The sequence below is a fragment of the Solanum lycopersicum genome, chromosome 9, assembly GCF_036512215.1.
Source record: "Solanum lycopersicum chromosome 9, SLM_r2.1".
Classification (NCBI taxonomy): Eukaryota; Viridiplantae; Streptophyta; class Magnoliopsida; order Solanales; family Solanaceae; genus Solanum; species Solanum lycopersicum.
The window spans coordinates 46,609,318-46,623,388 of record NC_090808.1 but is presented as its reverse complement, the minus strand read 5'-3'; the positions used below and the strand labels follow the sequence as shown (position 1 = coordinate 46,623,388).

At 34.4% G+C, this 14,071-nt stretch overlaps 2 protein-coding genes across 2 annotated transcripts; both read left to right on the top strand.

Moving 5' to 3' along the window:
• On the top strand, positions 1–6,270 carry LOC101262953 (UV-B-induced protein At3g17800, chloroplastic). The gene is made up of 2 exons (XM_004246991.5): positions 1–618; positions 5,241–6,270. The coding sequence occupies exons 1-2, from the start codon at positions 248–250 to the stop codon at positions 6,040–6,042; spliced, it is 1,173 nt and encodes a 390-aa protein (XP_004247039.1). The 5' UTR covers positions 1–247; the 3' UTR covers positions 6,043–6,270.
• A 60-nt stretch (positions 6,271–6,330) lies between these two features.
• On the top strand, positions 6,331–7,629 carry LOC138338104 (uncharacterized). Its single transcript, XM_069288705.1, has 2 exons — positions 6,331–6,509; positions 7,235–7,629. Exons 1-2 carry the CDS (start codon positions 6,503–6,505, stop codon positions 7,597–7,599), a joined length of 372 nt encoding a protein of 123 aa, XP_069144806.1. The 5' UTR covers positions 6,331–6,502; the 3' UTR covers positions 7,600–7,629.
• Positions 7,630–14,071: the final 6,442 nt, after the last annotated feature.

Sequence of the window (14,071 nt, the reverse complement as noted above, 5' to 3'; positions counted from 1 at the left end):
GGAATTTCAAATGTACAAACTCTTTTTCCTTTATCATGATTTTTAGTGGATAAGTAAGTCACGATCCCTTATCCTCTCTTCCACTTTGTTTGTCTTTTTCCTCCACCATCTCTCCCAGTTATCTATCAATCAACCTCTTCACCATTAATACCCAACCAACCCATCCATCATCATACATAACTACCCTCCCTCCCTCTCTCTCTGTTCCCTAATTTCTGTAAAGTGTTTCTGGTCAATTGCTTGTTGAATGGACTGTGGCCTCTCCTACACTAAAATTTCTCTTCACCAATCTTTACCTCTTGCGGTGAAGACTTGCTTATCATCATCAACTTGTTTCCTTTCCAACAATTCCTCCTTCGGCACTTCTTCTGTTGGTTTTAGGAGATCCTTGTTTGTAGTGGCTACTGGTAGTAGTAGTAAGTGTGAGTTTGGTGGCTTGAACGCGCCGTTAGAACCAGCAACGCCGACTGGGAGGTTGTTGAGCACTCTGCTACTGAATGATCGTAAGTATTTCCACGTTGCTGTTCAGAAACAGTTGGAGAAGTTGGCTAATGAACGGGATGAAGCTGTGGCTCGGATGAATCTGAGCTTGGGCACTGATGAAGCTTTTCTGCACAGGTACCTGCTTTGCCTTTTCACTGTGATTTTGCATTTTCAATACTTATAAGCTGTACGTGCTTGGTTTTATCCTTTATCACATATTTGGCTTTATTGTTTTTAATTAATAACCCTACTGCAAGAACAATGTAGGCTGTACTAATCCCCATATACTTACATGATTCATGATAATATATCTTTATGCTGATAGTTAATGGGGGGCTCCGGGTAATCTAGTGGTCAATGAACTTACCAAACGGGGAATTATATTTTATGCTGATAGTATCTAGAGGCTCCGGCCCCCAAGAGTTACTTGTACTTGTTCTTGGTGGAAAGTGGTAGTGGTAGTGGTAGGTATCTCGTGGATTTAGTTGAGATGAGTGAAAGTCGGTCTAGACACCACAATCATTAAAAAAGGGGTTGACTGGGGCGTGGGACCAGGACTAAAGCTCATGTGCCCACCAAGATGAAAAGAGATGTAGCATTTTAAACTCTGGTCTTTCTAGTTTTCTTGACTGACATGCTCTTGTTTTTTACTTCACTATCCACTGTCTGTATAGACAAGTTTAAAGATTAAAGAGTAAAGGCACTTTCAACTAACTTTTTGAAGTTCTGTTGTAGACTAGAGAAAATTCCCCTGCTTCTCTTCTCTTTAAGATTGTATCTAGAGATAGAATTGTATGTTTAGAGCCCGAATAAAGAAAAGAACTTAAATAGACTTCCTTACAGGAATCTTAGTAGGTAGTACAGTCATTGATTTTGTTTCTTAGGTACATAAAACTTCCGAGTCTCACATAAAGTGTTGGTTCTTTGTTTTGGATTACTGAGTTTAATGGTAGAGAGTAATAGGGATGATATTTACCAAATCCTTGATTTATTGGATGTTATCATATCAAGAGGAGGATTCAACTTGATAGACTTGGACAACAGATGCTGGAGCCTGGAGCAAAGTTAGCACAAATGAAAACTCAACTGACACTAAATTAGTGAAAGGGTTGAGAGATATTTACATGTACTTTAATATTTACTTGAGGTTGACAAAACAATTTTAATCACTCTCTCTCTCTCTCTCTTGATCCATAATTCACCTGTACTTGTGAAAGAAAATCCATTCAGCTCAATTCGCCTTTCATCTCCCGCTATTCAAAGACCATCGTTCGCATTCCTTTCTTTCATCTCTACAGTTTTCCTTTCTCTCTTAAAAAATATTAAGAAGTTTATGTTATCATTATTATCTTCGTTACTAAATGGTTTTGAGATACTTAGAGTAGTTATCTTTCATTGATGTTTGCCATCAGAAAGAACAGGATGATGTTCAATAGAAATTTTCAATTACTACTATTTTGTGTCAACTAATAAATTATAATAGCATATGAGTTTCTTCGTTGGCGTGATAAAGCTCTTTTTTCCTATGCGATGAAAGACCTCTGTGTTTCTGTAAGCGTCTTCGAACTACATTACCTTTAGACTGCATTGTTTTGGCAATGCAATACATAACAGAAAGGTTCTCCTTCAGTTAGTCATTTTCCTCAATGTTAATTAATCTGTTGTTACAGATTATTTTCTTATAGGTATGGACCAGTTTGTAGCTGTCATAAGCAAAAGTTTTGAGAAAGAATTTTTTTTTTTGAGAAAGCTGTCATTAGCAAAGGTGTAATTGAGGATACAATAATTTGCCAATTGATTAGGCAGCCCCAGAAATATCTTGGCCTTGCATAGGGATGAAATTCTTGAAACTTGAATAGAGATTACCCAATGATGACATGAGTTGATCAATGTAATATCTGGCACCGGTATGTTAAAGTCCATTTTTTATTGCAACAACCTGTAGCTTGAGATAAGCCTATGAAATGAACATCTATCATGCAATAATACATTTCATCTCCGGTGTTTTGGAAGCTGAAAAAGCTCTATGTATATCATCTTTCAGTACGAGAACCTCAGCTAAAGATACTAAGTTTAGAATATATTGCAGCCTAGACTTATCGATATTTGGATATACTTGATAATTTTTTTGTTTTCCATCTGCACTAAATATGTTTGTCGATTGATATCATTTCTTGAGCCGTTCAATTGGAAATCTTTGCTACAAGCTTGTGTCTTCCTTTATCCAACTGCATCACATGTTTTGGGAGGCATAAATACTTGAGCGATGCTGGAAGAGATAGATGCACTGATGCATTTACGTAGGGACAGAAAGAAAAATTGAACAAATTCACTCTTTTGATGACATTTTGAAAGCTTCCAACTAGTCAATGAAAGGTAAACGAAGACAGTTAATAGAAGGTAGACACCAGTCTGCGACCCAGTGTTCTTAATGGCGCTCGCCATTCGCCAAAGGCTCTATGGTGAGGCGAGGCGACCATGTAACGCCATTCCTCAGTGCAGCGTGGCGAGATCAATTAGGCGATGTGAGGCGACATAATGGCGACCTGAATGGCCCCGCCTTTTATTTTAAAATATTTAAAAAGGTCTTGACTTAATAATATTAGTCAAAATTAGGGTTTTTCCATATTTCCAGTCAGTCACGACTCGCGTTTCTTCTCCTCAACCCTGCGATTTCTTCTTCTCCTTCAGTGGACTCGCGCGAAAGGTATGACCCCTTTTCTTTCTTCTTCTCTTCATTTCTTCGTTTCTTCTGTTCAGTCCTCTTCTTCTCTTATTTTCTTCTTTTCTTCTGTTCAATTTCTTGTGAAGTGAATCTTAAATTCTGAAATCTGAAGTTCTGAAGTGCTTGCTGTCTTCACTCTTCACTGCTCGCTGCCTTCACTACTCTTTCTTTTTCCTCTGTTTTCTTCACTGCTCTGTTTTTTCCCTCTGTTTTCTTTGTTTACTGTAAAATGCTGCTGACTGCTTACCGCTTTCACTGTGTTGTCCATTATTTTTTTGAAAAAAATTAATTCTTCTATAGTAATTATTATAGTATTTGCTAATATATGTAATTGCTATTGAAATTTTGAATATTTATATGCGCAATTAAATATTTTTAATTTTTGGTATTAATTGGCGCCTCGATTCAAAAAGGCGAGCGGTGAGGCATGGTGAGGCAGGCCCTTGTTGCCTTTTGTCGCCTCTCGCCGTCCAAAACACTGCTGTGACCAAAAGATTTTTACTGTCTCGCATTTCCCACATAGTCAACTTCACGTCTCTTTCTTTTGTCCTCAACTTGGTAATCTGAAGAACATAACTTTTGGAAGGAGGACTGGAGGGCTTCTAGGCTAGCAAACATCTGAAGATTGTTAAGACATGAGAGAGGAAAGTCTGTTGGTCTCGATGTTGCATAGGCCGAAAGACAAATTTGTGCAGGCCTAGGCCCAAAGCAGACAATATGGGCACCTTAGATAAATCCCACATTGGAATGTGAGCGGAAAGTAAAGATCTTTATAAGGCATGACTCAAGCTCACATGGTATGGGGGTTTTTGGGATTTGATGTGATGTAGCCTGAATGACAAATCCATGCAGGCCTAGGCCTAAAGCGGAAAATACATGCCATGGACTTAGATTGCGACACAGTTGATCTCATCTACAACAAATATCAATCTTCTGCTCTAGAAGCATGACATCCAATTAACGTGAAGATAAAAGCAGATTGATTTTAACGGAAGTCATCAGAAAAGAACTATTAAAGCCCATCTGAAGTTGATTAAAATAATTAGGAAGCTGAAATCCTCAAAAATTAGTAAGATGATACTGAAATCCAAATATCTGGTATGTGAAGTGCTCAAGGGAACAACAAATCCCAAATGAGATACTTAGTAACTAAAAGTTATTTGTGCTCACCACAACTGTAAGAATATCATACATACCTTTAATAAAGCTGACGGTGTAGGAGCATAAGCTTCTTGTAGTCTCGCCAAATCATCGAATATAATTAAGTTGACCGACTTCATTTTCTTTTTTCTGTTCTGTATTAATCTGGTTGTCCAAGTTACAATTGCAAGTAGTAGTGGAATGGCAGAAACTCATTCTTGAGAATGTAGTCCAGTTTAAAGGATATCTTCAGCATGAGATCCTCATTAAAAATTAGCTGCAGTAATGGAACTTAATTAATGAAGAATTTATCTTCTTTTGTATTGTATGATTTTACAAATTCAGCTGGGTTCTTCTGGTATTTTGGTTCAATTAGCTTCTTGTCCCTGTGTTTAATTTGTAGAATTTCAAAGATCCAAGTGTTTTTAAGAATTGCAGTAGTATTGAGTACGAATGTAAGAGACGTGAAGATGAACATGAGGAACACGGGAGGAAGTAAAAATGTTGTGGCCACGGATTGGAGGACTTTGCCCTCCTCTACTTCTACTAACCAATCAGGAGAGCTTTTAAAATAACATGGAGGAGTGTTTTTGTTCAAAATTTGGTTTTCCTATTCTATTTTACTTATGCAACAGCTCTTTGAGGAATGTAACTATTGTTGATATTATACAAGGAACCACCAGTGGGAGCTAGACATGGTCATTGTTTTGGTGCCTAATTCATCGGCTAAATGACTAAAATAGTAGGTAAATGTTGGTTTCTGTGCAATGATGGTAGGAATAATTGTTTGGGCGACTCATTGTTAGATTACCTAATCCTTGTTCATCTAGATATAGACTATCAAAGTCTCCTGTGTCGGATTTACTGAGATTTGAATGTGATGTTATGCCAGGAGGATTGCTGAGGTAAAAGAGCTGGAGTGTCAAACTTCTGTTGAAGACATTATGTACATGCTAATATCTTACAAGTTTTCTGGAATCAGAGTGCACTTGATTCCCAGGCTTTCGAAATGCATGTATAATGGCAGGCTTGAGATATGGCCTTGCAAGGACTGGGAACTCGAGTCTATCCATAGCTGCGAAGTGCTGGAAATGGTTAGGGAACATCTTACTTCTGTTCTAGGATGGAAAGAGAAGTCAAATGTGGCAGACAATTGGACCCCTACGGAAGTACAAAAGTTCAAACTCTGTCAAGTATATGTTGCTTCTGTTTTGTACGGATATTTTTTGAAGTCGGCTTCCTTGAGACACCATTTGGAGAAGAAACTTGATCATATCAACCCGTACCTTGATCTTGCCAGTTATAAACAACTCTTACTTTCAACAATTCAGTCCTTGGGATCGGAGATTGTTCCCTTTGGTTGCATCGGTGGGACACGATCTACATCAGTGAGTCAAATACCACTTCTTCGTGAAAAAAAGCAAGACAAACTGAAGTATTATGTGATGAATTTTGACCCAGAAATGTTGCAGATGTGCGCAAAACCAAAGTCCAAGGAGGCCCTGAATCTGATTGAGAAGCATAGCTATGCACTCTTCGGTGACAAAAACACAGTTTTAGTGGCGAGTGATGATGTAATTTTGACATCATTGGCAAGTTTGAAGAGAATTGTCTTGGAGGCTATTGCTTTTGGTTCTTTCCTTTGGGATGCAGAAGAATACGTTAGGACTGTGTATAAGCTCAAAGAGAACTAACTTGGCAGTGGCGTGATTGTTTTCTATTGATGTTGGTATATATATGTACATATACTATATAGAAGCTTTCTGGTATCTGATACCAAAGGATTTGTTCTCTGGTAGTCGATGTCAGAGGATATGCATTGTAAATTTGAGTTGTATAGCACGTCATCCATATTATGTGAATAAATCATGTATGGTGTAAAGCAGTTTCATGATTTTGTCTATTAATGAGTGCCCAAACCATTTCATTTTGTCCTGTAACAGCAATATGATTCTGTACGACTACGTCAAATATTTTTGCAGGCAAAAGAAGTTGCATGAATCCCGTTGCTGGCACCACCTACTAATCCCCACTGGACTTGCTGAAGGATGAATTCCCTCATACCAGTCAACTCCTGCAGAGGGATCTCCATCCTTAATGCAATCCATCTCTTCAACAATTAAGAGTTAAGACAGTTAACTGCTCCTGCCACTGATGAGAGGTAAGTGCATTCAAGTGTTAAGAGTTAACAACTAGCTGTGTTTGTTGGTTAGCAGCCAGCAGAAAAATTGTCACATTTTATAATGAGATGCTGGAGGGATGAAGAGTTGCCGATTGTGTTTGCTTTATTCCTTTTCATTTCCTACTTGGGTTTAAGGATAATGTAGGGTGTGTTTGTATCTGTCAACCCTGTTTTTTTAAAATAATTTTCACTTATTGTTCCTACCAAGTTGAAGCAATGATATAAAAAGAGAAGGAATTTTTAGGATTAAATTGGGAGCTGCTTAGTTATAATTGCAATTAAATATTCCATCTTGCAATTGGGCTTAAGAGTTGAAAAATGCAGTAGCGTAGGTGGTATCCTTTTTTTAAAGTCTTAATAATACCTGATGAATGCTTATTCACTTGGTCAATCTCTAAACAAAAAACCTCATATAAGTTAGTTAGAATCTTCTATACGGAATTAAACTTGAAGACTTTGTGTTGCTAAAATGTGCGGACCACTACTATCTTATTATTATTCCAATAATTTAACCGTATAAACTAATAACATGAACTCAGCCAACTTATTATCCTAACTATTTAAATCCATCAATATGTTTATTATGTTTCTTGCTTTCTCATCCTTTCCTCCTGTTTCAATGGTGCTTCTCTTCTTGAACACCGTATTCACAATGATAGCTACGTTTTTATGTTGCATCATTCACTTATTTTTCTGTACATCAGCCTGTGCATTCGTGCTGATGATTCAAGCACTTAAAATTCCTGGCGAAGTCATCCAAGCTGGATTGATTGCCTTAGGAGATGCCATCAAGAGCTGTCTGAAATGTCTGCTGAGTCATCTGTTACAAGTACTGAGTGACGCAGCATCTTCTCTCTTTGATCTTCTCTGGGAAAGAATCGTAGAGGGTTCGTCTGCCATGTCAACAGCCACGGAAGAAGTAATAGCGAACTTGAGAATTTTATCAGCAGAGTTGTCGAAGGATATGGTGCAGGTTTCTGAAGGACTACAGCAGATGTTTTGTAAGATTGTGGAGTATTTGTTAAAACATTACGTGGATGCTGTAAAGTATGTCCTTCAAAATGCTTGATTAGGCTTGGCAGTTACTCCTTCCTTTAAATCTTTATCTTTGACAAATACGTTGGAACAAGTATTTTGAGTATACATAACAACTAAAAAGGAACAGATGAAGTAGCTCAATTCCAAGTATTCTAGGAGAAAATGAGACTTGGCCTTGTTCTGATAGATACAAAACTATTTGTGCCGCCTTTATTTGTATTTTTTAAATGCTCGCAACCAGTTCAATTCTAAAGAACTATTTTATCAAATTTCTCTGACAAAAAAAAAAAATCTCATCATTTTTGGTCCTTTATCATACTAAATTCTGTGCGTGTATTTTACTACGGATCCATTATTATTGAAAATTTACATGGCAATAAAATTAATTGCTTATTATGTATATATATATATATATATATATATTATAAAATATTGTTGGTATATAGAATAAAAAATTGGTATACAGAATAAAAAATAAAATATACAAAAATTATAGTTTGGGCCTTGGGGAGACTTTGAGGATAATAAGATGAGATTTTTATCAAAACAACAATATGTTAGTTTTTTGGGTGACTCAGTAACAACATTTTAATATTTAGTAAAACTAGCATGTTTTAATTAATTTAGATTATGAATACCCCCCTTTTTAATAGGATACGTATATTTATAATTAAAATTGTAGAAAAAATGGAAATTCAAACATAAAAAAGGTAAATAGGATTAATAATCCTTCAGTTACTTTTGAAAAAGCTGAACTTTTGCCATCTTTTGAGTTTAGCATTTCTTTTCTTCTTTGTTTTTGATATTTATAAAAAAAAAATTACAAACAAAGTTGTCGCCCTAATTATTAAATTGGTAAAGTTGCTTGATTAGACGATTCGAATTCGGCAAATAGAATTGAATATGGAAATTTTTTGAAGGCGGAAATTTTTGAATCCCACAACAACAATTTAGTCTGTGCAATGCAATTCAATTAATTTCGAGATCAAGTATTTTTTTAAATGTTTAATATGAATATGTTGAATCTTTGTATGATTTGATTTTTTTTTGGAAGCTCGACGTAAGTTCCATTGATATCAATAGAAAATCTCTGAACAAGATAAGGAACAATCATATAATTATATCTGATTATATGATGCATACAGCTGGATATGTGTTTGATTCTGTTTAGACCCATATTTGTTATGCATCTTTTGATTTTTTCTTATTTTTAACAATATAAAATTATATATGTATTGATCTTGAAACGGTTGTTAATGTGTGCATAAAGTTCTGCATTTGAGTTCATATTTACCGATTCTGGTACCCTTTGAAACATACATTTTTGTGAATGTAGATTGGATATTTTTTTTTTCATTTTTCAATATTGCAAAAATTTGATCATCAATTATATATTTGTTATTGTAGCCATGGGAAGCGTTAGCTTTTTGGTCATGCATTCTGGGAGGTGGAACAAGAAAAATTTCTATGTTGATTACATTACAGAAGCAATTGTGCTAAAAGAATATGCGACATTTAGAGAACTAATGGATCTTGTTTCTAAGCAAATTTGTGTTGACTTGAGCTTCAATATTGTGAAACTTAAATAAGATAGAGGGTAGTACTGCACCTCTGGAAATACACAAGGACATGGGTGTGAGAGTGTATATGTTGTTGAAAAAAGATAACAAAGAATTATCAAAGTATCCTCTTTGTGTATCCGTATTTGTGAATGACTGTCAATTAGCTGATAGAAATATTTTAGAAGATGGATTCGAAATGTGTGGACCTGATGGAAGAAATATAGTTGATACAGAAGCATTAGTGCTTAGTGTGTCGAATAATAGTGATTACATGAATTGCGACATTATTACAAACGCCAAACATAAGATAGTGTTCGAAGATCAAGTTTATAAGGACACGGGAACTTTAAAAGCTGTGATGACGCATTAAACTATTGATCATAGATTCCAATGGAAAACGAACAGATCGAGTCAAACATGGTATGTGTATTTTGGTTGGATTCTCTTATAATTATATTTTCATTATGTTTTTTTTTACATTATATCAAACATTTTATTTGTATTTAACTAATTCTAATATGGTGTTATTCAAACAGTTATACACTTGTTTGTGTGTCTGAGAATTGTGGGTGGGTGTTGAAGTCGTCAAGTATTATTAAATCTGAAATGTTCAGAATTAGAAAATTTATAGATAATCACACGTGTCCATTGAAAGATAAGGTTCATGAACAACGTCAAGCAACAATCAATCTTATTGGAGGTATGATACAACCTAAGTTAGTTGATCATAAAAGGAAGTTGACACCAAAGGATATACAACAAGATGCCAGCCTAGCTCTTGGAGTAAATGTATCATACTCATTGGCATGAAAGGATAAGGCTGTAATTTTTTAAGGGGTACCCCCATCTGGTTCTTATGGTAAACTGTCGAGCTACTTATACGTGTAGGACGCTATCTACCCTAGATCTCATATAAAGATGAAGAAAACCGGTGAAAATTAATTTCTTTATATTTTTATTTCTCTCATCCCGTTCATAAAATGTTTTGAGTGTTGTAGACCAATTGTCGTAGTTGATGGCAACCACCTCAGGGGGACGTATAATGGAGTATTTGTTTCTGCGAGTACTGTTGATGAAGCAGGTATTCAAATGATAATATATATACTTTGTTTGGGTGCTTAAGATAGTTTTTCTATATGAAATAATAACTTTATTAAATATTTTGTGTATAGGAAATATATTGCCGCTAGCATATGCAATTATTGACTCAGAAAATGATGCATCCTGGACTTGTTTTTTTTGAACAGTTAGAGAAGCTCATGGTGTTAAAGATAACATGTGTGTTGTATCCGATCGAAACGAAAGTATTATAAAGGCTGTTTCAAGGGTATTTGAAGGAGTTCTTCATTATGCATGTACTTGACATTTGTGGAAAAATAATATTAAAATACTATTTAAAAAGTAGCACAATAGTCTGTCAGAAGTTTTTATGGGATGGCAAAGGCATGGAAACAATCTGAATTTGATGAACTGATGGAAAAGGTTGAACAAGTTGATGTTCGTGTAAAAAATTACTTGGAATCAGCAGGTTATGAAAAATGGGCTAGGGTATATGCAACAGTTGATCGAGAAATGGTTATGACATCAAACATAGCTGAGTGCATAAATGCTTCTCTATTTGAAGAAAGGGAATTACCAGTATACGATTTCCTTGATGAAGTAAGACAGATGTTTGAAAGATGAAATTTGAAAAATATATTTCTGCTTCACATACTTTCACCACACTTTGTGGTAGACCATAATAGATGCTTGTTGCTAATGAAGAAGCGTCATTACGTATAAAGGTATGTTGTTACAATTTATATGTTCATCAACATTATATAACATAACTGTTTATTTATTTTTGTAGGTTGTACCATCAAATAATTATGTGTTCAGTGTTCATCACGAAGGTAGAACCTATATTGTTTGTTTGGAAAATAAAACTTGTACTTGCAAAGCTTTCAAATAGATGAAATACCATGTTCGCACGCTTGGCCGTTTTAAAGAAGAAACATTTTGATGTTGGACCATATTGTTCCGACCTGTACAAGCCAAGTAACTTGTTGGATACATATAGGATTCCGATTCGTCTGTTACCTGATAAAAATGAGTGGAATGTACATGGTTATTAAGGACCAGATAGTGCAGCCTCCAAATCACAAAAAAGGGACAAAAAATACAAAATCATAAATGTATGATGGATATTAAAAAAATCACATAAATAATCCAAAAAATCGTGATTTATAAAATCAGAGATTTAACAAAAAAAATCAAAATCGAAAGTTGAACTAACCTTGCCACCACGAAATCTGCTTTAATAATAATCTTTTATGAGCTCGAAAATCTGCTTGAATCCTTGATAATCAATAACTTTGATGAAGAATCTAGAAATTTTGATGAAAGAAACTTGAAAATTGGGAATAATCTGAAAAATTTGAATGGTATTAAGTTTTACATTTCTTGGAACAATAAATGTAATTATCAATTTCTTTTTTCTTTTTTCATTAAATGGTTATTGGACCATTTTTTGGTCCAATAAATGAGTTTCCATAAATACATTAAATTAATAATATTAATATATATTAAAATCTAAAATACATAGATTTAATAAAACTAAAATCTAAAATACATAAAATCAATAAACATATTGCTATTTTGTCATTTTCACTAAAAATTTTAAATTGTTGTTATTTTAATTAATTATGTTCTTAAAGTTGTCTCAAATACTAAATTTCTCTAATAGGATATGTCAAGGTACTTTTGGGAGTGGTAAGATGTGTCAAATTTATGATTCTTCGTTTAATCAATCCCTTCAAAGCAAATTTATACTATTCAATTACTCATCATAACTATAGTTTGCTATAATTCCCATTCACTACTAACATTATACATTAATTACGTTGGTCGACTTCGAATTTGTATAATTAGTTATGTTTGTGTATGTATAATTATATACATATACAATCACCTCTCTCCCACTCTCTGCCCTTTCTCGCTTGCCTCTCTCCTCCCTCTCTCGATCTCGCTTTCCTCTCTTCTCCCTCTCCTAGTCTCTCTAGCCTCTCTCCTCTTCTCCCAATCTCTCTTACCATATATACAAAGACATATGTATGATATACAATTATTTAACTAAAATACATATACAATTCACCTTTGTCCCACTCTTTTTCCCCTCTGTCTGTCCTCTCTCCCCTCTCTCATCGTCTCGTTCGCCTTTCTCCTCCATATAAAATGTAGTTATAAGTTGTAATTATTAAACTATAGCTATGGAGAGTAATTAATTATTTTTAAGTGGCTATGTGTGAAAGTTTCCCTTTAATAATGAGTTAGATATAGATTAATTCGTATTATCCATCATAAAATATGGGAATCTATTACTTACACTCTCCTTAATATATGTAAAGGTGTAGTAACCTATAAAAATTATCCTTATTGAAAGTGTATTTACTACGACAAAAATATTTTTCTAATTTTTTCTTGTTTGATTGAGTTAAATTTTTTTGGATTTATTTTTCTCAAATTTAAGAAAAAGTTAATCTATACATAAAGTAAAGGGGAAGAATCAAAATTTTCTTAAATTAGGAAAATATTTAGAAAACTTCCATTAAATAAACCTCACCACCCCAAACAAGTTCTGACTTTGGGATACAACTTTCGATCCTAATTCCCGATCTAAATTTTAGACCCGAATTTTGATCTTGACTCATGACCACTCTTTTTTTTTTTTTTAAAAAATCATCTAGAGAAATATAATTTTTTTTGCTTTCGTACCAAACACACGCTAAAAATAGAAAAAGAATAAGAAAACAATTCTTTTAATAAAATTACGCATTTCTCTCCCTAATAAGAAGCAATGGGCAATATTACTACATATATTAAACATTGGGTTGATCCACTTTTATCCATATTAAATATGGATCAAGTTGAATATTTTATTCATTTTCGCTGGACTTGTTATTTGCAATTTTGATGATTTGACAAACTCATGGAACCTTGAAAAGGCACCAGATCCTTGTGCCAATACATAGACAAATGCCAGGCTGTAAAAAATACAATTAGTTAGTGCACAGTCTCCATCTATGACAGAAACCTCAGTCAATGGTATGACCTTGAAGGTTGTGTCTATTATTCATAAAGATTATGTTCAATAGACACAACCTTAGTTTTTTCATCTTGAAAATTCTTCAAGTAGAGAAGCAAAACCATCTTGAAGAAGTATTCTCCCGCAAACACAACAAGGACCTTATCGAGCTGCAAGTGTCATAGTGTGTCTTAGGAGTTATACTTCCGTGCTTACATTGTAAATCTGTTCATAATCTATAAGGGATTCATATCTTTTGTTTCTATGTGAAAATGTCTAAAGCGGCTAGAGTTAACTAATTTAGTGAGCAGCGTTGTATCTGTTCAGTCAAATTCTAATTTATGTAGGGTCTAGTTGATTTAGTGGACAATGTGGTATCTTCTTAGTTGAATTATAAGTTGTCAAGAGTTGATAATTTAGTGGACATTTTGGAATCTGCTTATTGAATTCTAAGTTATTTAGGGGTAATAACTTAGTGGGCAGTGTGGTGTCTGCTTAGGCTCAGTAAGTAATGAAGGTATTACTTAGTTGTGAGATTGATAGCTTATTCTCACTTTGGTTGTAACTGTGTTTCACTGTTGCTCGAAGATATTAGTAGAAACAGTTGAAAATCATATGTGACAAATCTTGATTTTACTCCCTTGAACAAGAAGGTTTCCACGTAAACTATTTGTGTTAAGTTCTGCTTATTGTTTACTCTTCTTTACTGTTCTTGTTGTGTCAATGGACTTGGTCCTTTGACCGATAGTGGACACATACATTCTTTTAATCGGTATAAAAGAAAGTGCTCTTTAGACGGATAACTCCAAGAGAGAAACTTGATATAACATGGTTTCATGGTATTATTAATACTTTTTCCTTAAGTTTAGTGTGTCTAG

Bases quoted from the DNA above. Each gene is read 5' to 3' on its own strand.
- LOC101262953 (XM_004246991.5), top strand. From the start codon at position 248: ATGGACTGTGGCCTCTCCTACACTAAAATTTCTCTTCACCAATCTTTA. The intron at 619-5,240 runs GTACCTGCTTTG...ATGTTATGCCAG, and splicing joins GATGAAGCTTTTCTGCACAG to GAGGATTGCTGAGGTAAAAG.